The following is a 25,216-nucleotide window of genomic DNA, read 5'->3' on the forward strand; positions in this document are numbered from 1 at the left end:
TGAAAATATTCTAAAATTGTGGTGATGGGTGCACAACTCTGTGAAACTAAAAATTATTGAATTGTACACTTGAAATGGGTAAATTACATGGTACGTGAATTATATCTAAATAAAGCTATTATATACATAAAAAAGAGGGACAGATATTTACAATTAACTTTCTTCTCATCTTTCCATATGTGCAGTCACCAAAATGGAAGGATTTGCCCAAGGTAAACATTCCCAAAAATGTTTCAGAACCTCAAGGCAACTTGCAAATTAAGTGACAAGTCTTCATTTAAATATTAGAAAAAATACCCCCCCAAAAGCACCCCTGAAGACTTATATTCAATTGAGTTCCCCACTACCAGGTAGTTTCTTAGTTTGCTGCAAAGAGAAGGAAAAGAGAACCATTATTTAGTGACTAACTACTATGTACCCAGGACCTTATATATGTTATTTTGTTTACTATTCACAACACTAGGAGGCTAGTTGTATTATTCTCCTTTAACAAATGAGAAAATTGAAGCTTAGAGAGGTTAAAGAGTAAATATTAAGCTTGAGCACATACTTTTCCATTGGTTTCTAAAACTCTATTTTCCCTAAATGTGCCATGAGGCTTGAAAATCCAAAAATAGATTTTCTATGTATTTAGCAATGGCTAATCATGAAAACTATTTTTTTACTTATATATTAATTAAAATGATGAATCATCAAAATTTATCATAAACAAAATTATTTTTATACCAACCTGAGCATCCTGCATTTCAGCCATAGACTCCCTGTTGATATTTGCTATGTCCATGAAGAGTCTATCAATGGCCTCATGTATGCTAGGTGAATTACCTTTTACAATCAGGTTTTCAATAATTTCTGAAATAAGAATGGATGAGAAAAATAGTGTGAACTATCACCATCAGCTAAAAGTAGCAAATCAGTTTGAAATCTGTTCCCAGACCTTTGGTCAAATGACTATAGCATGAAGAAACTTGAATGATCCTTAGAGCAAAACCAAACTGGAGACAAAGTTTCTCTTAGCTAAAGGTAGAGTACAATTTTCATATAAAATTTGTATTCCCAGGGAGTCCCTTGTTTAGAACTTAATCATCATTACTCATTCTCAGAAAGCAAAATGCACTGACTTCACAAATAGTAATGTTACTATAGTACGTCTTAAAACTACAAAATAGAAATTAACAATGTCTTCAAAACTAGAAAATGTAGAAATTCTGAAGGGAGACTTAGATATGCACCCTGTAAAACTGAAATACTTATTAAGACTTTCAAGCATTAGAGAGACATAGCTAACTTATGCTGGCTCTGAAGTCTTGACTACTTTGTGAGAAAAAAATGCCACGCCCAATTAGCAACAACATTAACTTGTTATTGAATCCGTACAAATGATGTCACCATTTTCTAAACAGTCTGAGCTCCAGACTCCACATAGCTGAATCTTACTAGGGCGTGGAATTCCTTAAAACCCAAGCATGACGCAGAATCATAATTGATGCCTTTCATATTATCAAAAATGAAGCTTTTCCAAACTCATGTAACAGAGTTCTCCATAACCTACACATCTAATTTCTTGCAACATTTCTGAGCATAAACTAGCAAGAATATCGTTAATATTTATAACAATACTATAAGAGTAGCTTTTGAAAGATTTTTTAAGCTGCTACAATAAACAGATTCTTTAACCTGCTACAATAAATAATAAATCTGCTAAATGAAAATTTTCAGTTAAACATCAGAAGATAGAGTCACAAAAAGACTTCACAAAGCAAATTATGTTCAAATGTACTCAAAATATTACTTTAAAGCTCATGGAATCTTTAGTACCCACTACATGAGCAGAGGTATTAGGGAAAATATACCATACATATTTTGCACACCTCAGGTGATAAGATATACATGAAAAGAAAAACCTCTAGCTTCCTTATTCCCATAAATTAGTTAATGGAAAGACTAATATTAATTATCTTTGATTCTGCTAAGATTAGGTAAGTATTAGCCTGAGAGGCACATATATTACAGCACTTGCTCAAAATATTGATAAGCGAATTAGAAAAGTTTAGAATAGGAGAAAATATTTGCAAACCATATATCTGATAAGAGGTTAATATCCAAAATATATTTTAAAGAACCCATACAACTCAACAATAAAAAAACAAGCAATCCAATTAAAAAATGGACAGAGGATCTGAACAGACATTTTTCCCAAGAAGACATATAGATGGCCAACAGGCACATGAAAAGATGCTTAACATCACTAATCATCAGGGAAATGCAAATCAAAACCATAATGTGAGACCACCTCACACCTGTTAGAATGGCTACAATCAGAAAGACAAGAAATAAGTGTTGGTGAGGATGCGGAGAAAAGAGAACCCTTGTACACTGTTAGTGGGAATGTAAATTGGTGCAGCCACTATGAAAAAGAGTATGGAGGTTCCTCAAAAAATTAAAAATAGAACTACCATATGATCCAGCAATTCCACTTCTAAGTATTGATCTGAAAAAAACGAAAACACTAACTCAAGGGGGCTGGCCCTTAGCAGCTAAGTTCAGCGTGCTCTGCTTCAGTGGCCCGGGCTCAGTTCCCAGGCACAGACCTACACCACTCATCAGTGGCCATGGTGTGGTGGTGACCCACATACAAAACAGAGGAAGATTGGCACAGATGTCAGCTCAGGGTGAATCTTCCTCAAGCAAAAAGAGGAAGATTGGCAACAGATGTTAGCTCAGGGCAAATCTTCCTCAGCAAAAAAAAAAACCAAAAAAACACTAATTTGAAAAGATACATGTACCCTGTGTTCATTGCAGTATTATTTACAATAGCCAAAATATGGAAACAACCTAAGTGTCCACCAACGAATGAATGGATAAAGAAAATGTAGTAAATATACACAAAAGAATATTATTCAGCCATAAAAAAAGAACAAAATCTTGCCATTTGTGAAAACACAGATGGACCTCAAGGGCATTATGCTAAGTGAAATAAGTCAAACAGAGAAAGACAAATACCATATAATCTCACTTATATGTGGAATCTTAAAAAAAAAAAAAAAAAACCTAGCTCATAGATAGAGAACAGATTGGTGGTTGCCGGGGCGGGGGGTGGGGGAGCCGAAATGGGTGAAGGGAGTCAAAGGTACAAACTTCCAATTATAAAATAAATAAGTCATGGGGATGTAATGTACAGCATGGAGATTATAGTTAATATTATACTGCATATTTGAAAGTTGCTAAGAGGGTAAATCTTAAAAGTTCTCATGACTAAAAAAAATTTTGTAACAATATAGCGACAGATGTTAACTAGACTTATTGTGGTGATCATTTCTCAAAATATACAAATACCAAATCATTATCTTGTACATCTGAAACTAATATAATGTGTCAATTATAGCTCAATAAAAAAATAATTAAGAAAGTTTTAAAAATGATGTTTTTAAAAAATCCAAATATGGTTTAAAAACATTTCTTAAAATGTTTTTGAAAAAAAAACAAAAACTCAATATTAATCTTTGATTTGAGTTCCTTTTCTCAAAAAAATCCAAAGACATTTTAGTAGAATACCAATTATAACTTCTGGTTACATAGTATATGAGACTATGAAGACATTAATTTTGACTTATGAATGTTCTCTTAATGTTTTATATGATTCATTCTTCGTCAAAGTAATTCTGGTCCTTTCAAAACATATTTTCAATGTCATTCAGTTGAGCAACTTGATTGATACCACCCACCTGAGGCAATGACAGCCCTGCAGTTCTTCAGGATTAAATGCAGTCTGATCAAAAAAGCCAGGTAAGTAGTAGAGATCACACGGCTGAATGGCTGAGACACTATGAAAGAAGACATGCTTCTAGGAGAACCTCAGAAAAGAGCCTCTATAAATACAGCCTATTCTTGAGATCTCAAGACAACATGCTGTATTAAGGTTATATCAAACAAGATTGTACATTTTGAAAGAAAATGATTAAATTATCTTCCTGGCTACTGAAATAAACTATGATTCACCACATGATTTCAGTCAATATAATTTAAATGAGATTCATCCTAGTTAAAACTGGGGGTCACTCTATTGAGGCAGCCGTTAATCAGTACCAATTAATTCTGATTAGGTAGACAGCATTCTAGGTGGCGTATAATAGAAAATAAACATTTTCCCTGTCCTTGGGGAAGGGAGCTTCTGTGACAACATGGAAAAAAATCTATCATCAGTCCTGCCAAGTCTCTCCCTGTGACCTCCATCAGCTCAACCAGTCATTCAAAAGCCAAAGCAGCACAAAGATCTGCCAGGGTCAATTCAAGATTTTACTCCAAGTCACAATGATTATCTGCAACTTCTTTAGTGAGAAAAGAACCGAAATTTACAATAAAAATAACATTTGCAAAGTATTTTACGGTCTCAAAGTTTTTTCATATGCATTCTCATTTAATCATCAATCTACGAGGGAGATATTTTTATTTTATAAGATGTGGAAACTGAGATTTAACAAAGTATAGTGACGTCTCAAAGGTGACACAAAGAAAAAGTAGCAAACCAGGACTAGAACTCAGGCTTTCTAATTTGAAATCCTGTACTTTCCACTATACTAATTTTATTGGGAAGGGCCTGGAACAAGTGATATGCCAGAACTCCGAGACAACTGAAAAAACAGCAGGGAGGGGGCCAGCCCCGTGGCCAAGTGGTTAAGTTCGCGTGCTCTGCTGCGGCGGCCCGGGATTTTGCTGGTTCGGATCCTGGGCGTGGAGATGGCACCACTCATCAGGCCACGCTGAGGCGGCGTCCCACATGCCACAACTAGAAGGACCCACAACTAAAATATGCAACTATGTACTGAGGGGATTTGGGGAGAAAAAGCAGAAAAAAAAGAAGATTGGCAACAGCTGTTAGCTCAGGTGCCAATCTTTAAAAAAAAAAAACAACAGCAGGGAGAGAAGAAATGAGCCAACACCATTCAGAGTGCTACACTGTAATTCTGATTGCAAGCTAAGAAAAACTATTTCAGCAAAGGCTGGTTCGAATGAGGATAGCCAAAATATCCAAAACAGTGCCAAAAGGGCATGGCAAACTCATGACAAACAGGTTTAGTCATAACTAAAATCACATTGTAAATCATACTTTCTATCTACAGTCAGAGAGAGAATTATTTTTCTTATACAATGTCCCAGAAGGTCCCAACTAACAAACTGGCTATGGTACAAGAGAATACAAGCAGAGAGCCATAATGCAGAAGTCTGATGGAAGAGCATGCACCATAGCTCCAAGAGAGCTATTCACAGCAGTGTATTGTAGTTCTGAGCAGCATCTTGGTCCTGGAGGGCAACTAGGAAGGGATGCAGGGCAGGCTAACTCCATGAAAATCATGACAAGCATAAATGATACAGCTCCAGAGCTCAACAGGTGCCTAGAGTATGCCCCTAGCATGTTAAATCTCAAATCCGATGGCCAGTATGACTTCATTCCAAACCAACCTCTCCTCTACTCCACAATATTATTCTTTCTTGCCCTGGACAGAACTGGCTCAGGGACTGGAGCAAATACTGGGCTCATCAGGAGATAAACCTGTGTAAAGTTTTGGACGGCAATTGGCTGAGGGGGGTGGGAGGAAGGCAAGAACTGACAATATCATGCTGACCAAAAAGGAATTTCCAGTTTGATTTTGGTGAGGAAACACATCCAGTCACATTCAGGGCACTAAACTTTAGAGACTAAAGGATAGAATTGTACTGACACCATACAAACTACATCAGTAGAAGAAATATCTCAAAAGAGCCACAACTCAGTCCTCTCAACGAAATGCACATTGTGTAAATGTCACAATGAATCTAGGTATTTTACATCTTTCACACTCCTGAAAATACAAGGCTCATAACCAAACTCAACTTGCCAATTCATCCAATCCTATTCCTAAGCATCTACTTAATGAAGTATCTGTATACATTGCTCTTTTATTCTCACCATATCCTGGGACCCTTTGTAGCTGAGCCCTGCTGTTCTTGACTGAGAAGCTTTTATTCAGCCAAAATCTGGTTTGTTTTAGTTACCATGGTTACCAAAGGCTATTTCTATCTGTCCAAACAACTTTAATTTAATTAATTAGCTTCTGTTTACTGAGTGTTAACAATGTACTAGGCACTGGAAAAAAGACTTATCCAAGACGCTTGCCCAGGAAATTAATGTCTAAATCAGACCAGAAACAATACATGGAAAGGTTGGGAATGCAGTAGGTAGACTATAACAACACAGTTGGAAGGCTGAAGTGGATTAACTAGGCTGAGTAAATTTTAGCAACTCTTACCAAAGAGGTCTTTGAATGAAGAAAGACTAAGTTGATTCAATTGTCTTTGTAGTTTCTTATCTATATATGATTGTAACCTACACACAATACATATAAAACAAAACTTGCTTGCAAAAGAGGTTAAAGGTCTAATAAAATCAAAGGAAAGATGGCTAATTTTCCACACAAGATATCTTTAGCCTTTCTGATCCTAACAGAATGCACTAGTTAGTCAGAGGATTGCTAAGCAAACTGTCATAAACAATTAGGCACCCTATGAATTGTTTCTGATGGTGATGGAATAACACAAGAAAGCTTTATCTAAGCCCATGTGCATTTCCAAATCATCGTCAGAAATATATAGGGTCATCCCTGGTGATAGCGTTGCCATCCTTGTGGGCAATGTGAATGGAATAGACAAGAGTTTTTTTATTCCTTTCTTCAATAAACATTTAATGATAATCAAGTATTTTGCTAAGCACCAAGGATATAATGTAAACAAGACATAGTCCCCTCCCTTAAGGAGCTTACAGTCATTTCCACACAAGATATATGTAGATACACATGTATCAATCAATCAAATTTTTAGAGCTGTAAGTCACCTTAAAATCCTAGTAACACACTCCAATTTTTCAACTGATTAAAACAAAGCATAGAGAAGTTAATTAACTTGCCCAAAATCAAAGCGGTTAATAGCACAGCATGAACAGAATCCAAGACAACTACACTCTTTCTGCTTTTCTTGGTGTCTACATTTCTCCTTGTAAAACTTAATTCAACAAATATTTATTGAATGCCTGGTATTAGGCAGATACTGGGCATCTTGCTAGGAATACAAATACGAGTGAGGCAGTCTATGCCATCAAGTGGATCATACACACTATTAAGGGAAATTAAAATGAAAACATTTATAATATAATGTAATAAGTGCCGTGAGCACAAGATGCTACAGGAATATAAAAAAAGAATTGGGTAACTCTGCCCATTTGAGAGTTGGGATACAGGGATGGCAGGAGAGGCTTCAGTGAGGTGCCATTTGAGGTGGGATGAGTTAGGGATTGCAGGCAACATACCAAACTGAGGGAAAAGCATAGGGGTGTGGAAAAGCACAGTGGGTTCAAATAACCATAAATACTTATGTATGGCTGGAGAAAAAGGTAAAGGAAGATTACAGGAAACACCATTAGAAAGGTATGTAGGGCCCAGAGCTTGAAACACACTGCATGGCATACTAAAAAGGTTGAATTCTGTTAGTTATTCCACCTCTTTATTTCATAAACTGTATAATATGTGCATACCAGATGACCTCAACAAGTATCTCAGCGAGATCTCTGCAAAGGCCATATAGAAGCTATGCTCAGGACTCTGAACTATGTGGCCCCCTCTTAGGACATTTCCTAATAACTCTGCCATTCCTAATTTGAGGATCCCATTGTGGCATTTAAAGGATTGGGAAAACAATAGTTCAGGGAGGCTTCTAAATGAATAAAGTCCTTTGAGATTCAATGAAAGTCAATTATCTTCAGTGAGTTTTCCTACTAAAGTTTTTAGTCTAGATCTACAGTCTAACATGGAAGACACAAGTGGCTATTGAGCACTTGAAATTTGGTTACTCCAAACAGAGATGTGCTATAATTGTAAAATACACACCAGATTTCAAAGATTTAGTATGAAAAAAAAGAATGTAAAATATCTCAGTAATTTTGTATAATGATTACATGTTAAAATGATATTTTGGATATATGGGGCTACAAATATAGTATTAAAACTATTATTATTATTAAAAATAATTGTACTTGTTTCTCTTTACTTTTTAAATGTGGCTATTAGAAATTTTTAAATTACATTTGTAGCTCACATTATATTTTACTGGACAGGGCTGGTCTAGAGTATATATTGTGACTGAATTCTGAAGATTTGATAAAACAAATTAGTTAATATTTACCTCCCTAACAGTCATCATAGATTTAACAGAAAAAGAAAGTATTAACTTGGATATTTCAATAGACCATAAGGGTATTTATATAACAGCAAATACAAAGATGTTAGAAATCTAGAGAAAGGAGAATTGTCTCCAAATTAGACATAGGAAAGGAAGTTCCAAAGCTTGAAAACAGTTGCCATCCTTTAAGAAGAAATAACTCCAATGTTGAGAAGGACAACTGGGCTAAATTATCTTGATACAAACGTTCTTTCAACACCACTTAACTTTTTGATATTCCCATGTTAAGTCGCCTTCTATTTTGGATGGTCTTGGTGCTTGACAAGATGAGGAACTTTTTCTGAATCAGGCAGGGCAGTTTTAGAAAACCCCCCAGCCCAGTTGCTATTGTTTCTTAAATTAAGAATTTGGGCCTTTCAAAACCTGTCCTCCAGAAAGGAAATACTCTAGACGATCTGTTGAAACCTGGTTACAAAAGCACTTTACATCCCAGCAAATCCATTCCCAGGTACTCCCCCCAAGAAAAATGAAAACTTAAGTCATTAAAAAAAAATTTATACATGAATAATCACAGCAACTTTATTCATGATAGCCAAAAATGTCCATTAGCTGATGAATGGATAAACTATGATACATTCATTCAGTGGAATGCTACTATGCAATAAAAAGGAATTAATAGGGGCTGGCCCCGTGGCCGAGTGGTTAAGTTCGCGCACTCCGCAGCAGGCGGCCCAGTGTTTCGTTAGTTCGAATCCTGGGCGCGGACATGGCACTGCTCATCAGACCACGCTGAGGCAGCATCCCACATGCCACAACTAGAAGGACCCACAACGAAGAATACACAACTATGTGCTGGGGGGCTTTGGGGAGAAAAAGGAAAAAATAAAATCTTTAAAAAAAATAAAATAAAAATAAATAAAAAGGAATTAATTACTCATATATGCAACAATATGGATGAATCTCAAAACAATTACGCTTAGTAAAAGTCATCATAGAAAAAAAGAGTGCATACTGTATGCTTTCATTTACAGACTAATTGGCAGTCATAGAAATCAGAACAGTGGTTGCCTGGGCGGGGCGGCATGTAGACTGACTGTAAAGGGGCATGAAGGAATTTTCTGAGATGAGAATCTTCTATTTCTTCATTGGAATGGTGGTTACATGGGTTACATTTGCCAAAAGAAAGCATCAACCTGTACACTTAAAATGTGTGAATGTTACTGTACATAAATTATAACTCAATAAAGTTGATTTCTAAGAAAGAAAGGAAAAGAAAAAGGAAGGAGAGAGGGAGGAAAGAGGAGGGGAGAGAAAGAAGTAAAAGTACTAGAGAGCTGAAATCCCTGGAGGTTGTAGGTCAGAAGCAGGACAGCACAGTGTGGCATCAAACTGTTCAACATCAAGAAGGCAGCCTCAAAGGTAAAAAGGAGGTTCGTCCCCTTTGACCACCTTTCACCCATTTCCTGCGCCCCCCTCAAAAAAAACTATGTGAGGTGATGGATGTGTTAACTAACCTTATTGTGGTAATCATTTTGCAATATTTACATATATAAAATCACTATGTTGTACATTTTAAATTCACACAATGTTATATGTCAATTATTTCCCAATAAAGCTGGGAAAAAAAGGCGAATGAGAGAGTTGGTAACAAGTGCATATACAGAGAGACCCAGGAGCCCTTCGAGGAGATGAACCAGAAATTCTAACTCTAGGGATAAAGCCAAGTACAGAACAAGAATGTTGCCAGACTGGAGACAAGAGCAAATGAGGCAGATTGAACAAGCCTACCCAAAGCATGCTGCTTAATGGATTGATGTCAATCTCAAGTGAGGTATTTAATGTCACAACATTCTGTCCTTGGCCCTGTCCTACTGAACAATTTTATCAATGATTTGGATGAAGAAGCTGAGAGAGAACAAATAAGATGGATGATATAATCAGGAACAAAAATTAAAACTTCAGTTGTAGCAATGGGATTAACATAAGAAAAAAATTATAGTCCTGCATTTAAATCTTCAAAACTAACTGCACCAATGTATAACAGGCAAGATGTAGCTTAACAGCAGCATGTATTAAAAAAAAGACTGAGGGTCTTTTGGGGGTAAAAAGCTCAATATGAGTCACTAGTGTAGTGTGACTGCCGTCACCCACGAAAACAATAAAACAAATACAATCCTTAGCTACATCAGTATCTAAAGAAAATGATGATCATTCCTCAATCTAAAGAGAAAGATTAGCTTGTGCTGCTCATATCAAACCTAGAGAATTGTGTTCTGTTCTGGGTACCACACTTTAAGGAATAACATGAAAAGAATAGAGCATGTTCAGAGGATAGCACATAAAAGGATGAGGGGACTAGAAACCATGTAATATGAGGAATGACTGAATGAACTGAGAACGCTTAATCTGAAGAAGAGACTTCCCAGGGGACACAGTATCTTCAAATAGTCAAAGAGCTGGCATGCACAAAAGGAGTTAACACTTATTCAGCCCCAATGGGTATAACTTAGACCAATTTCTATTCCTTCTTGGCTTTGAAATTGATTGGAATTGTCAGTACAAAAAGATGGATGAAACCTGACAAGGACAACACAAAGAAGGAAAACTATAGGCCAATATCACTGATGAACATAGATGCAAAAATTCTCAACAAAATTTTGGCAAACCGAATACAGCAATACATTAAAAAGATTATACACCATGATCAAGTGGGATGTATACCAGGGACACAGGGATGGTTCAACATCCGCAAGTCAATCAATGTGATAGACTACATTAACAAAATGAGAAACAAAAACCACATGATCATCTCAATAGATGCAGAGAAAGCATTTGAAAAGATCCAACATCCATTTATGATAAAAATTCTCAATAAAATGGGGATAGAAGGAAAGTACCTCAACATAATAAAGGCCATATATGACAAACCCACAGCCAACACCATACTCAATGGGCAAAAACTGAAAGCCATCCCTCTGAGAACAAGAACAAGACAAGGGTGCCCACTCTCACCACTCTTATTCAACATAGTACTGGAGGTGTTGGCCAGAGCAACTTGGCAGGAAAAAGAAATAAAAGGAATCCAAATAGGCAACGAAGAAGTGAAAGTCTCGCTGTTTGCAGACACATGATCTTATATACAGAAACCCCCAAAGAATCCATAGGAAAACTATTAGAAATAATCAACAGCTACAGCAAAGTTGTTGGGTATAAAATCAACATACATAAATCAGTAGCATTTCTATACTCTAATAACGAACCAACAGAAAAAGAACTCAAGAACTCAATCCCATTCACAATCACAACAAAAAGAATAAAACACCTTGGGGTAAATTTAACCAAGGAAGTGAAAGACCTATACAACGAAAACTACAAGACTTTCCTGAAAGAAATTGATGACGATGTAAAGAGATGGAAAGACATTCCATGCACATGGATTGGAAGAATAAACATAGTTAAAATGTCCATACTACCTAAAGCAATCTACAGATTCAACGCTATCCCAATCAGAATTCCAATGACATTCTTTACAGAAATTGAACAAAGAATCCTAAAATTCATATGGGGCAACAAAAGACCCCGAACTGCTAAAGCAATCCTGAGAAAGAAGAACAAAGCTGGAGGCATCACAATCCCTGACTTCAAAGCATACTACAAAGCTACAGTAATCAAAACAGCATGGCACTGGTACAAAAACAGGTGCACAGATCAATGCAACAGAATTGAAAGCCCAGAAATAAAACCACACATCTATGGACAACTAATCTTTGACAAAGGAGCTGAGGGCCTACAATGGAGAAAAGAAAGTCTCTTCAACAAATGGTGCTGGGAAAACTGGACAGCCACATGTAAAAGAATGAAAATTGACCATTCTTTTTCACCATTCACCAAAATAAACTCAAAATGGATCAAAGACCTAAAGATTAGGCCTGAAACAATAAGTCTTCTGGAAGAGAATATAGGCAGTACACTCCTTGACATCAGTATCAAGAGAATCTTTTCAGACACCATAACTCCTCAGATGAGGGAAACAATAGAAAGAATAAACAAATGGGACTTCATCAGACTAAAGAGCTTCTTCAAGGCAAGGGAAAACAGGATTGAAACAAAAAAACAACCCACTAGTTGGGAAAAAATATTTACAAGTTATTTATCTGACAAAGGGTTAATCTCCATAATATACAAAGAACTCACACAGCTCAACAACAAAAAATCAAACAACCCGATCAAAAACTGGGCAGGGGACATGAACAGACATTTCTCCAAAGAAGATAGACGGATGGCCAACAGACACATGAAAAGATGCTCATCATCACTAATCATCAGGGAAATGCAAATCAAAACTACACTAACATATCACCTTACACCTGTTAGAATGGCAAAAATTTCCAAAACAAAAAGTGACAAATGTTGGAGAGGTTGGGGAGAAAAAGGAACCCTCATACACTGCTGGTGGGAATGCAAACTGGTACAGCCACTATGGAGAACAGTATGGAGATTTCTCAAAAAGTTAAAAATAGAAATACCTTATGACCCAGCCATCCCACTACTGGGTATCTATCCAAAGAACTTGAAATCAGCAATTCCAAAAGTCCCATGCACCCCTATGTTCATCGCAGCAATATTTACAATAGCCAAGATGTGGAAGCAACCTAAGTGCCCATCAACGGATGATTGGATAAAGAAGATATGGTCTATATATACAATGGAATACTACTCAGCCATAAAAAGGACAAAATCATCCCATTCACAACAACATGGATGGACCTTGAGGGTATTATGTTAAGTGAAATAAGCCAGACAGAGAAAGACGAACTCTGTATGACTCCACTTAAACATAGAGACAAAGAAAACTGATTGGTGGTTACCAGGGGAAAGGGGGGGTTGGGGGTGGGCACAAAGGGTGAAGTGGTGCACCTACAACATGACTAACAATAATGTACAACTGAAATTTCGCAAGGTTGTAAACTGTCATAATCTTAATTCTCCCTAAGAAGAAAATGAGCTGGAATCATCGTATGACCTTTTATTGTCCATTTTCACAAAACTTGACTAAAGAAGTTATGTGTACAGAAAACTCAAATGGCCAATAAATCTATGAAAATACACTAAACTTTACTAGTTATCAGGGAAATGTAAGATGATAACATTACAGAAAATGAGACTGGCTGAGGGGTATATGGGAACTCTCTCTGCACTATCTTTGCAACTTTTCTATAAATCAAAAATTATGCCAAAATAAAACATTAATTAAAAACAACAGTACCTTTCAAACCTACAAATTTTTTTAAGTCTGATAATATCAAATATTAGCAAGGATATACGGAAAAGAGAAAGGGAGAAGGAGTATAAATTGTTAAAACTACTTTGGACAGCAATTTGGCAATATTTATAAAGTTAAAGATGCTCATAGCTTTTGACCCAGCAGTTCCACTCCTAAATGTGTACCCTGGAACAGCGCTGCCACAATGGGGTAGCCACTAGCCACATGTGACTTCTGAGCACTTGAAATGTGGCGAGTCCAAAATGAGACATGCTTTAAGTATAAAATACATACTGGACTTCAAACACTTTCTAAGAAACAAAAAAGAATGTAAAATATCTCTAATAATTTTTATATTGATTACATGTTGAAATGGTAACATCTTGGATATACTAAGCTAAATCATTTGTATTGTTAAAATTAATTTCGTCTGTTTAACTTTTTTTAATGTGGTTACTAGAAAATATAAAATTATAATATATATAATAAAACATAAATATATTTATTTTTATTTATATTTGTTTATATTTATATATAAATATATAAAGTATTAAATATACAAGTATATTTAATATATAATATATTCTATTACATATTATATAAAATACGTAATATAAATATTATACAATATTATGTAATATAAAATAGTATATTATATATTAAATATATATATTTACTTATATTTACAATAAAAATATAAATATAAAATATAAAAACATAGTGTGTTTGCACTGTTTCAGTGGGACAGCACTGCCCTATAGCCTCAACCACTAGTGCTCAAGAAATAAATCAATTTAGTGGGTCATAACCAGCATGTTTTGATAAAAAAGCATAGAATAGAAAATATCATTGTGCACTGCATGTAATAAGCATAAAACTGTTTCAAACGTTTGATACAGTGTGTATGTACTGGAGGTGATATAAAATATATTTCCTTGCCATGGGTGGTAGTCAAAAATGTTTGAAAGCTCCTGCCAAGCTCTCGGAAACACAATGTTCATTGTAGTGCTGGTAGTGCCGTTGTTTGTAATAGCAGATATTTGAAACAACTCATATATCCAACAAAAGGAGATTGGATAAACAAATTGTGGTACACTTCTAGTCAATGTAATACTACTAATCAGCAGTGGAAATAAATGAATTAGAGCTAAAATATCCAAATGGGTAAATAACCAAAACATAATGCTGAGCAAAAAAAGACAAGTTACAGAAAAAAAATCATACAAAATGATACAATTTATGTAAAATTTTCAAAGATGACAAACTGTTAAGATTCAACAAACTTAGTGGTAGGTATACAGGTATTCATTATATTACTTTCTATACTTTTCTGTGTGCTTCAAATATTTATGTAAATAAAAGGTCTCAAATACCATATGCTTAAAAGTCATAATCCCTAATCCATGTTTTTATCTGTAAGATACTACATCCTAAACTAAAACTTAAGGTAGGAAGCAGTGAGCTTTGTTGCTGTTGGTTTTTTCTTTTTTTTTTACAGATTGGCCCTGAGCTAACATCTGTTGCCAGTCTTTTTTATTTGTTCTTCTTCTTCTCCCCAAAGCCCCCCAGTACATAGCTGTATATTCTAGTTGTGAGTGCCTCTGGTTGTGGCATGTGGGATCCCGCCTCCCTGTGGCCTGATGAGCGGTGCCACGGCCGCGCCCAGAATCTGAACCCTGGAAACTCTGGGTCGCTGAAGCAGAGCGCGTGAACTTAACCACTCCGCCACCGGGCCAAGCCCTGTTGCTGTTGTTTTAAAATGACAAGAATTAACAAAATATTGACCTCAATTTTTTTAAATCATGGATTTTTAGCCGCCCTGGCTACACATATTTCATTATTATATGAATAATATGAAATATATATGAATGTGAATATATCATAGGTCTAATCATGTCCCCAGAAAAAAGGAAATACCATAAACGCTCCCATATCTGGCAGGGTTGAGGAATCTCTTGTTCTGGTCCAACTGCTTTTGTTTATTAAGAATTCCCATAAATACTAAACAGGGATTACCACTTTTCAAAAGAATTAAGATACAATAAAATGCACTTAAACCTGACACTACACAGGATATAATTTATTTTTCACTGACGATTATGGAAAGGCACTCCAGGATCTTGCAGAAATTTTTTTTTTTTTTACTTCATAAATAATATTTATTTGGTAAATCCATACATACAGAATATCTAATTTCCTGACAGTATACTGAATAAATGAAGTTTCGTTGTCAGTATCTTTTGAACTGGAAGCTAGCAGGTAGCACAGTTTCATTTGCTACTTCAGTCGTCTCAGACAAAAAACTCGGAAAGTATGTCAGAGCCAGACATTGTGCACCATGCAGACTTCTGCATTTTGCTGTTTTATTCTTCCCTTGCAAAAAGGAAGACTCTTGCAGTAATTTTTTTAAGGTACTTTTAACACAGTAGATTTCTATTTCAGATTAAACCAGTGTTATTTTGCATGCCATAAAACTCCTGAGAAAACAAGCTATGAATTGTGAATTCAATTTCCCTACACTAGCTTATAAAAGGGTTCCAGTGTCTTAAACATCTACATTGTTTTTCTGGTACATAAATAAGAAAAAGTTGGAGCTATGGATACTCCAACGAGATAAAATTCGGAAACGAGATACATTTAGAAGATTTTAGATAAGGCAGCAAACAGTTTGACATTTTCTTTACTACCACGTAAAGCTATATACCTTTAAAGTCCATGAAACGAAAATCAACATCGTCCATTTTTAAAGCCCTGGCTCAAGCCTATGAAATAAAAAAAAAAATATTTTAATATTCCGTCCTTTATCCTCCAGCTCCTCAATAAATTTCTTTTCAGCGAAATTTTTCCAGGTATTTGTTATCCAAAAGAAAAAAGTGCCGAGGAAATTTTAAAACACAGAAAAAGTGGTTAAGGAGGGGTGGGGCCAGGCTGTCAGACGACAGGAGTCGGGCCTGGAGTAAATTTTTATCCCAAATCTTTTCTTACCATAATCCGCCTGGCAACCCGGAAACCAAGGCTCAGGGTACCCTGTGATTGGCCTGGCTGGTACTCGTTGCCTCCTCCTAATTGGTTCAAAATCCTTCTTCCCACCGCCCATACGTGCAAAGCATCCAATCACTCACCGTCCTTTTTCCCGCTCTCACAGACCCAGCTAGCGCCTCCAGCTGCCCGCCCCCAGCAGTCACCAACCATACGGCTTCAACGGAATTTAGGTCCTTCACAACCAAACTACAATAACTACTATCTCCCGCTTTCAGTGGCCCCGCACGCTCCCCATACTGCGTTCAAGTCAAAAAATCCTGCCTCTGCCCATCTTCCTTCACCTGAGAGGCAGCTACAGCAGCTCTGTAGTTCAAAATCATTGCCGCAGGGCCACTCTAAAAAGTGTTGACCTAATGGCCGCATCTTCTTGCTAGTTAGAAACCACTCAACCAACCTGTACCTGACCCTCTAGCCCTATCCTACCTACTAAATCACTCACCTCAGCCGGGACCGCCAACGCGCAACAGGGCAGTCTCCACAAACTGGATCCAAGGTGCCCGTCGACGCTCGGGAAGCTCCTCCCCCTATAGTGACGTCAACAAAAGGCCACTCCCTATTGGCCTTTACTCTCTACGGCAGAGCTTACGCCTTGACGCGCAGTCTAGGCCTGCGGTCCTGGGGATGCAGTTCAGAGAGTAAGGAATTATGATGTAATACCGGAAGCAGACTACAGTTATTGAGGGAAGAAGAGTGCAGACGACCGTGGTTACGGGAAAGAGGAGAGCAGGCCTTCAAAAGGAAGAACAGGGATGGAGGGACCAGGGAGGGGAAAGGGGAGAGAAGAGGAAGGAAGGACAAAGGGAAGGAAGGGAAAGTAAACAACGTTGCCCACTGTTTAATCAAGAGCGGCAACGGTCAGAAATATCAGAAATTGAGGAGACTGAAAAACCCTGTAGTTCCAAGACGTGTTTCTGCTGCCCTGCCCTTGTCAAACCTGAAGGAAACTGACTCCTCTGCAGGCTCACAGCGAGGGCAGGGGTCCCACCCATCTCCAAACAAATGGTTTTAGGGGTGGGGGCGGAATATATAGTAACATGTTTGATTCCAGCTGAATCTATAGGTGATGCTTGCAACCAAGGACTTGGCCTCTACTTAAACCTCCATTCAGAGACAACAGTGTTAAGGCATGATGCCTCCAAATTTGGAGAAGAACCCAAAATCAAACCATTAACAAGCCTCCCACTTCTTCCCTCACATACCCCTCTTTTAAGCCTTATGCACTTCAGTCAAGCCAGACAGGGAGCTGGCTAACACGAAGAAGAAGAGAGATTGTGGCTTCAATTCTGGGAACATTAACAGTTCCCTTCTGACCCTAAGACTCTCAGAGTCAGTCAATATTTATCATGGAAAAGACAGGGTTTCTAAAAAAAAATTTCTTTTCCCTCTTCAAAATTCTCTGCATCTAGATCACATCGAGTGAAGAAAAAAGGGAAAAGAAAGTACTGCGATGAACTCCTCTTCTTTTGCATCCTGCAATTTGGTATTCATTTCACAATCCTAGATTGCTAAATTAGGGAAAGAAGTCTGGTGGAAAAGGGCAGTAGAGCATCCCATAGCTGACTGAATCCTGTTGCGCCGCATACTGTGTGACCTGGTGCTAGCTACTTACAATCTCAGGGCCTCAATTTCCTCATCTGTAAAATGGGAATAAAAGTAGTTCTAGGCTTCTGGTTCAATAGAATATTGTGCATAAGTCATCTACAACAGTGGCTGGCGTACAGTACATACTTAACAAATGTTAGTTCCCATTATTGTTCCCCACTTTCTGGCTGGCAAACTAAAGGCTCCCAATTTCCATCATCCCACCCAGGCACCTGGCTCTACCATAACTTCTTCATTCACGGATGAACAGATGAATGAACAGGGTGATAATTAGACCTAGCTCTCAAGCCTACAGTGGTCTTTTCACACGCATCTTAGAGCTCTTAATGATTAATAATGTCTGTAGCAGAATTGATGTTATATTGTCCAAGATTATATAAGGCATACAGAATCAAATGACTCTATTGACTAATACTGACTGTAAATATGACTCCAAAGTCAGAGCTACTGAGTAGGCACCACTGCATTGAAAGGGCCAGTGAATAAAGGAAAAAATACAGAAAGAGTGAAAACCCTTATGTTGTATGGGTATCGCCAATATTTTTGTTTTTGGTCTAGATGGCCTCCCTAGATGTTATAAGGAAGAGAGAATTAAAAGAGATAGAAAAAAGGTAAAAGAGAGAAGAGGAAAAGGGATAATAAAAGAAGCAGGTGCATCTTGAGGAGGATATGCAAGAGTGAGTAGTAAAATGCCATTAAGTGACACTCAACATGCTGTAGATTATCTTCCCTTACCGTTTCATAAACTATAAATTTCCTGCTCCTACCTTTTAACAAATTGATGCAAAAATGGTGAAATAGATAGTACATAAGGCTGGTGAACAGCTTGGACTCTAATGAGAGCTTATTAAGACTCTCATTAATAGAGTGGATTAAAAGAGAGTAAGCAACCAAGAATGCAAATTACTTAATAAGGTAGCATTATATCTTGTTAAAAGAAGAAAAACACTTTCAGCATAAATATGCAATTATAGTCAGGAAAATTATAAAAACAAAAGTAATAATGGAGTAAGGGACAGGGGCTTGTTCTACAAGATATTAAAACTACCGTAAATAAAATTGTGTGGTAATTGTGCAGACAGATAAATGGAGCAAAATAGAGTCCAGAAACAGACCCAAATGTACAGAGAAATGATTCAAATCAGTGGGGAAAGGGATTATTCACGCAAAAGCATTGAAACAACAGAATATTCATTTAAAAAAATAAAGCTAGATCCCTGCCTCACTTCATATACCAAAATAAAGTCTGGATTAATCAAAGATTAAATTGAATCATAAAATTTCTAAAAGAAAATATGAGTGAACATTTTATAAACACAATGGCAAGATCTAAACACGATCTGAAAACCAGAATCAAAAAGGAAAAATAATGATAGGTTTTACAACATAAAAATTAAAATCTTCTGAATGGCACTATAAGTAAGGTTGAAAGACAAATCACAGACTAGAAAGAGGTTTCTTCCAACATATGTGACACATAAAGAGTTAACAAAAAGAGCTCTTAAAATTAAAAAGAAAAAGACAAATACTCTAGCAAATAAATCAGCAAAGAACATGATCAGACAATTTACACAGGAAGAAACATAGCCAATAAAGACATGAAAAGATATCCAACCTCATCAGTATCAAAGAAATGCAAATTAAAGCAAGGTAAATTTTTTTCATTTATCTGATTGGCAAAGGTTAAAAAGATCAACAAAACCTCAAGTTGGCAAGATACACAAAACAGGTACTCTTGTGCACTGTTGGTAGGAGTACAAATTATTGCAACTTTTCTGGAGGGCAGTTTGGCAATATGTATCAAAATCTTCAATGTGTGTACCCTGTTACCTGACAATTCCTCTTCTAGGAATTTTTCTAAAGGAAAAGTTGGAAAGATTTGCAAAGACAGATTAACAGAAACATTCACTGAAGCATTGTAAACCACTTAAATGTTCACCTAGTCAAATGTGGACTAGTTATGCAACTTAGGGTACATTGGTACCAGATAGTGGAATACTCAGACAGCCTTTAAAAACATTGCTGTGAAAACAACCTAAAGGTATAAAGCTAGGGAAATGCCTATATCCTACTCCTGCGTTTAAACAAGACAAAAGTTAGCAACTACTCAAAAAGATGTAATTATATAGATTTGAGTGACTAAAAAACACTTAGGATGGTTTCCACCTAGGTATGAATAGGGAGAGGCATAAGCAGCTACAGGGGCCAACTAATCCCACTAATATGTAAATTATCAAAAAAAAAAGAAAGAAAAAACTTTACACAGAAGGTATACACTTATATAAAATTGTACGCATATTTGAAAAACATGTCTGGAAGAATATTTACCAACATAGTGCCAATGTTTATCTTTGAGTGGTAGGATTTGGGAGAAACTTCACTTTCTTCTTTCTATTTTTCAGTTTTTCGGTTTCCTACAGTGAACACATTTTTATCATTAGGAGAAAAAAAAAGCTATTTTCATTAAAAAAAAAAAAAAGTCCACAGGAAGATGAGGGAGTTTTTATCTGATGGGCATGTGTTTTCGCAATAAAGTAAGAGGCAAAGTCAAAAGCAGAGAGTAGGAGGGAGAGATTTGAAGAATGTGAATAAGGTAAGAAACTGTTGTTTCAGACCACAGGGGAATCAGAGAGAAAAAGAGGATTTCCAGCAGTGTTGGGCCTAGTCAAGGTTGGTGATCATTAACCTGCCCAGTTGTGTGTCTGTCTCCAACAATCCTGAACTACACAGGTGAAAGTATGGAGAAGATATTTGGATTCCTGTGGTTTGGCGAGGGGGGGGGGGGGGGGGCGGGCCGGAATACTCTAGAGTATTGCCTAGGGAGGTGAAGATATTTGCAAGAGTGATAATGATAATAAATGCAGGAATTTAAGTGGGATGGGAAAGGGAACAAGCAAAGATCGGAGGAAACTGATAAAAAGAGAGAAAGCATATGTGGGAGGGGGGAGAGTGAATTGGAGGATTCATGAGGTCAAAGAATCGTTGCAGTGGGGTTACTTGAGCAAGTGAGCTGGGTAAGCTTGGGAAGTTGTGCATAGAGAACTTGATGCTTGAATTAGTGATTTCAGGTGTAGATTCTGGCAAAATCTAGGGTATAACCATGGGACTGGGTAGCTGAGGTGTAATTCATTGAACCAAATCACAGAACCACTCTCTCCTTCATATACTGTAATATTTTTATCCACACACTTCTTTCTCTTCAGATGCAGGCCCCAGAATTAATAGCCTTCAAGAGTCTGACGGGAATTTACCTTTCCTGCCTTATTTTTCCACTTCACCCCTTCAAAATCCTAGGCTCTGAGCAAACTGAATTATAAACTTTCCCATCTTCTTGCCTTTGTGCACAAGTTTCCCTCCTCTTGTAATCCTCTCCTGCCATTTGTGAAATTACACATTTTACCTATCCTTTAAGCACCAGTTTAAAAGCCTGTGTCTCCATGAACACTTCCCAGAACTCTCTGCCAGAACCCCCCTCATGTGAATTCTCATGGCACTTTGTGCATACCTCTTAGGACACATATTATTTTCTAGTTTGTATCTTTGTACTTATTCGGGCCAATTTTAGCTCTGACTCCTTGAGGAGATTAAGATTAGACCATGCCTAAGGCAATTTTCTACTTCATCTTCAAGCATAGCGTCCTGCGGAGTTTCTTCACTGTGTTGACTACCTAAGTGTTTCCAAAGTATGGGTATGTGATTATTTTAGGTGGTGAATAGCCGAACATTTTTTAATGGTTGGATGTTTATTTTAATGTGTATTAGGAGAATACTTTGTTTTCTATTTTATGATGGTGGTGAAATGTTTTCTTTTACAAAAAAAGTGTAGATAAGCTTAAAAAGTGTTTTTTTTAATAGTACAGGAATTACACCAATAGAGAAAAATTCATGAAGGTTATACTTACCTGTCTGAGGTCTGGGAAACACTGCACTGAATGAAAAAAGACTAGAGAATCAAATCACAGAACTACTCTCTCCCCCATGAATGGTTTGTTTAAACAGTAGTACCAGGATTCATTCGCTCTCTCCATTGACAATCTTCTTTAAGCATATAGTAAATACAAGAATTGCCCATCTTAAAAAAAACACCTCTCTCAACTCCCTCCAGATAATACCCTGAAATGCTGGCCTATTGTCCCTGTGTCCAATTCCTCACCCTCCATTCACACAACCCACTGCAATAATGCTTCCGCCCCCACCATCTGACCTAAAGTTGCTCTTGAAGTGATCAATTACCTACTAACTGACAAAACTAATGAATCCTTTTCTGTCCTTGTCTTATTTAACTTGGCTCTGTAGGCAGCATTTGGCATTGTCAGCTGTTCCTGAAAAGTCCTTTCCTCCCTAGACTTCCACATCACTCTCCTGTTCCTCAGTCTTTCCTTCTGCATCGCCTGCACTGAGTCCCTCCTCCTCTATTTCTATCCCCTAATCTTTTACTATTATGATGACTATAAAAGGGATGAAAAAAGTAAAGTTTGCACTTAGTAAAAAACTGAAAAAGTACAGAAAAGAAACCAGAGGCTAACAGTGTCTTGTATATTTGTCCAGAAAAAAAAATTATGTATAAATACATCTTTTGTTCTTTCACCCAAATGTTCTGCACCTTGGGGTTTTTGTTCCATTTTGTTTTGTTTCTACTTAATAGTCTATCTTTCCATATCACCTCTTGGCACATGTAATTCTATCTCATTTTTTAATGGCTGTATAAGTATTCTACTGAATTAATATAACTTATTTGACGAGTTCCTTGTGATGCACATTAGGTAGCTTGCCAGTTTTACATTATATTATATAACTTTGCAGTAAATATCCTTATATATGCAAATTTTAAAAAATTCCTATGAGTGGAGTTGTCAGATCAAAAGGAATGTTTTTAAGTCTTGTATCATCAAATTACCCTCCACAAGTTACAAAAATGTATATCCCCATCATGCACAAGACTGCCTGTTTACCCTCACTTTCACCAACACCTAGTCATTGAAATTTGTTTTGCCAGTCTGTAAGGTAAGAACCGAGATCTCATGGTTGTTTGATTTGGACTTCTTTAATGAATGAGGGTGAGTACCTTTTCTTATATTTACAACTTTCACTCATTTTTCTATCAGGTTATTCATCTCTTTCCTATTGATTTGTAAGAGATCTTTGTATATAAAGGAAACTATATAATTTGTGCTGCAAGTTTTTTTTCTTCTGTTGATTTTGTCCCAAGATAATCTTTAGCCCCAGATACAGCTTCTATCACATACACATATGTCCTCTGTGTCGATGACTCCTAAATCTAAAACTCTAGCCCAGACCTCTAGCCTAGCTCGAAGTTTCAATTGTTGATTACATATCTTCACCTATATGAAGCGAAACTCCTGTATGCTTATAAACTCAGCTTATCTGGAGCTGAATTCATTTTCCCCAAATATGCTCTTCCTCTTATGCTCTCTATCTTGGCTAATAATTTGATCATTCACCCAGAAATTTCACCCAGAAATCTAAGTCATCCATTTTTTTCTTATCTCCTACATCCACTGACCAAAAACTCTGAAGTATTTTGCCCAAATGACTGCAGTGCCCTCCTAATTACTACTAGCAACCTCACACAGTGGTCAAAGAGCACAGGCTGCAGAGTCAGACAGAACTGGGTTTGTATCCTGGCCCTGACCATTCCAACTTAGGTGACCTAGAGCATATTTCTTATCCAAAACATTTTCGCTCATCTGTAAAAAATAATTATCATAACATCTACTTCATAGGGTTATCGCAAGGACTAAATCAGATTGTGTGGGAGGCTGGCCTGGTGGCATAGCAGTTAAGTTTGTGCACTCCGCTTCAGCAGCCCAGGGTTCGCCAGTTTGGATCCCGGGCACAGACCTATGCACTGCTTATCAAGCCATGCTGTGGCAGGCATCCCACATATAAAATAGAGGAAGATGGGCACAGATGTTAGCTCAGGGCTAATCTTCCTTTAAATAAATAAGTAAATAAAAATTGTATGCACAGTATCTGATATATAATAAATACCCAAAAAGCTATTATCACACTATTCTAGCTTCCCCCACCCTCTTCCAAGCCATCCTTCTTGCTGTTGTCAGACTAACAAATCCAGCCATCCCCCTTGCTTGGAATCCTTCAGTGACTAGCCCCCTCCTTCACACACACATCATTTATAAGATAACATGTGAGTTCCTTAGCAGGGTATACAAGACTATTCATAAGGTCTCTGTTATCTTTCACCACAAACCCATATACGCTACCCTTGAACCACATTAAACTGTACAGCATACCCTCAAATACAATACGCTTTTTCACACTTCCATGGCCTCCCTTCAGTCCACTTCATAATACCTGTTGTTCAAGACTCAGGTCAAGCACATCCTTCTCTGTGCTTCCGTAGCACTCAGCACTTCCCCGTGCCCTGATGCAAATCGTACTGTTTCATGTTTAGCTATTTGTCTTTCTCACTAGATTGTAAGCTCCTTAAGGGCAGGGACTATGTTTTATTCATGTTTGTATCCCCAGTACCCAGCATGGGGCCTAGCATTTTATAGGAGCTCCACATGTTTGTTGAATAAATGGATGAATGAATAGTTCTTGGTCTGAGCAGAGCACTGACCTCTATTCCCTCATTACTTCTGTAGCAGTCAGTATCTATACACATATACAGTCCTTTACCAACCCCTCCTATTGTCTGCCCCTCCTTCCAGCAGTGCCAAACACCCAAGCCTAAATTTCTGTTGCCCAGGCAGTTACAGGAGTCTGGGACTGGTCCAACTAGAAGGGGTAGAACAGAAGACAATGGTTTCAGTGTAGGCCCTGACCAATGCCAGTGTTGAGATCAGAGTCCCAAAGACGAGTGCTGCTATCTACTTATTCAAAACATAACCTTTAGTGTAGCATGGGGAAAACATATCTCAAGATCATTCCTTTAAGTGTGACTAGACTTGATGGCTGCCTACACTACCTTCCTCAAACCCTGAGCCAACAGGAAGCACACACAAGCACAACAGATAACTCGTGGTGACTGGAGCAAACAAAGGACATTTATCTGAAGCTCTCCACACTGAAAGTCAGGCTCCACATCATCTCAAGCAAGCAAAGAACAGGACATAG

General features: G+C 37.3%; 1 protein-coding gene across 3 annotated transcripts in view; it reads right to left on the bottom strand.

Annotated features, from left to right (window-relative positions):
- Positions 1-17,128, bottom strand: part of TEX11 (testis expressed 11) — a 364,622-nt gene extending 347,494 nt beyond the window's left edge. For all 3 annotated transcript variants that reach the window (XR_011535861.1, XM_070604036.1, XM_070604035.1), the window contains exons 1-3: positions 16,953-17,128; positions 16,176-16,233; positions 731-852 (exon numbers count right to left, since the gene is read on the bottom strand). Coding sequence is in view for 2 of the 3 variants with exons in the window: in XM_070604036.1 (XP_070460137.1) it covers positions 731-852; positions 16,176-16,212 (159 nt within the window). In the remaining variant the exon portion in view is untranslated. The remainder of the gene's footprint in view (positions 1-730; positions 853-16,175; positions 16,234-16,952) is intronic.
- Between the last annotated feature and the right edge of the window lie 8,088 nt (positions 17,129-25,216).

This window comes from Equus przewalskii, chromosome X (genome assembly GCF_037783145.1).
Source record: "Equus przewalskii isolate Varuska chromosome X, EquPr2, whole genome shotgun sequence".
In the NCBI taxonomy this organism is placed as follows: domain Eukaryota; kingdom Metazoa; phylum Chordata; class Mammalia; order Perissodactyla; family Equidae; genus Equus; species Equus przewalskii.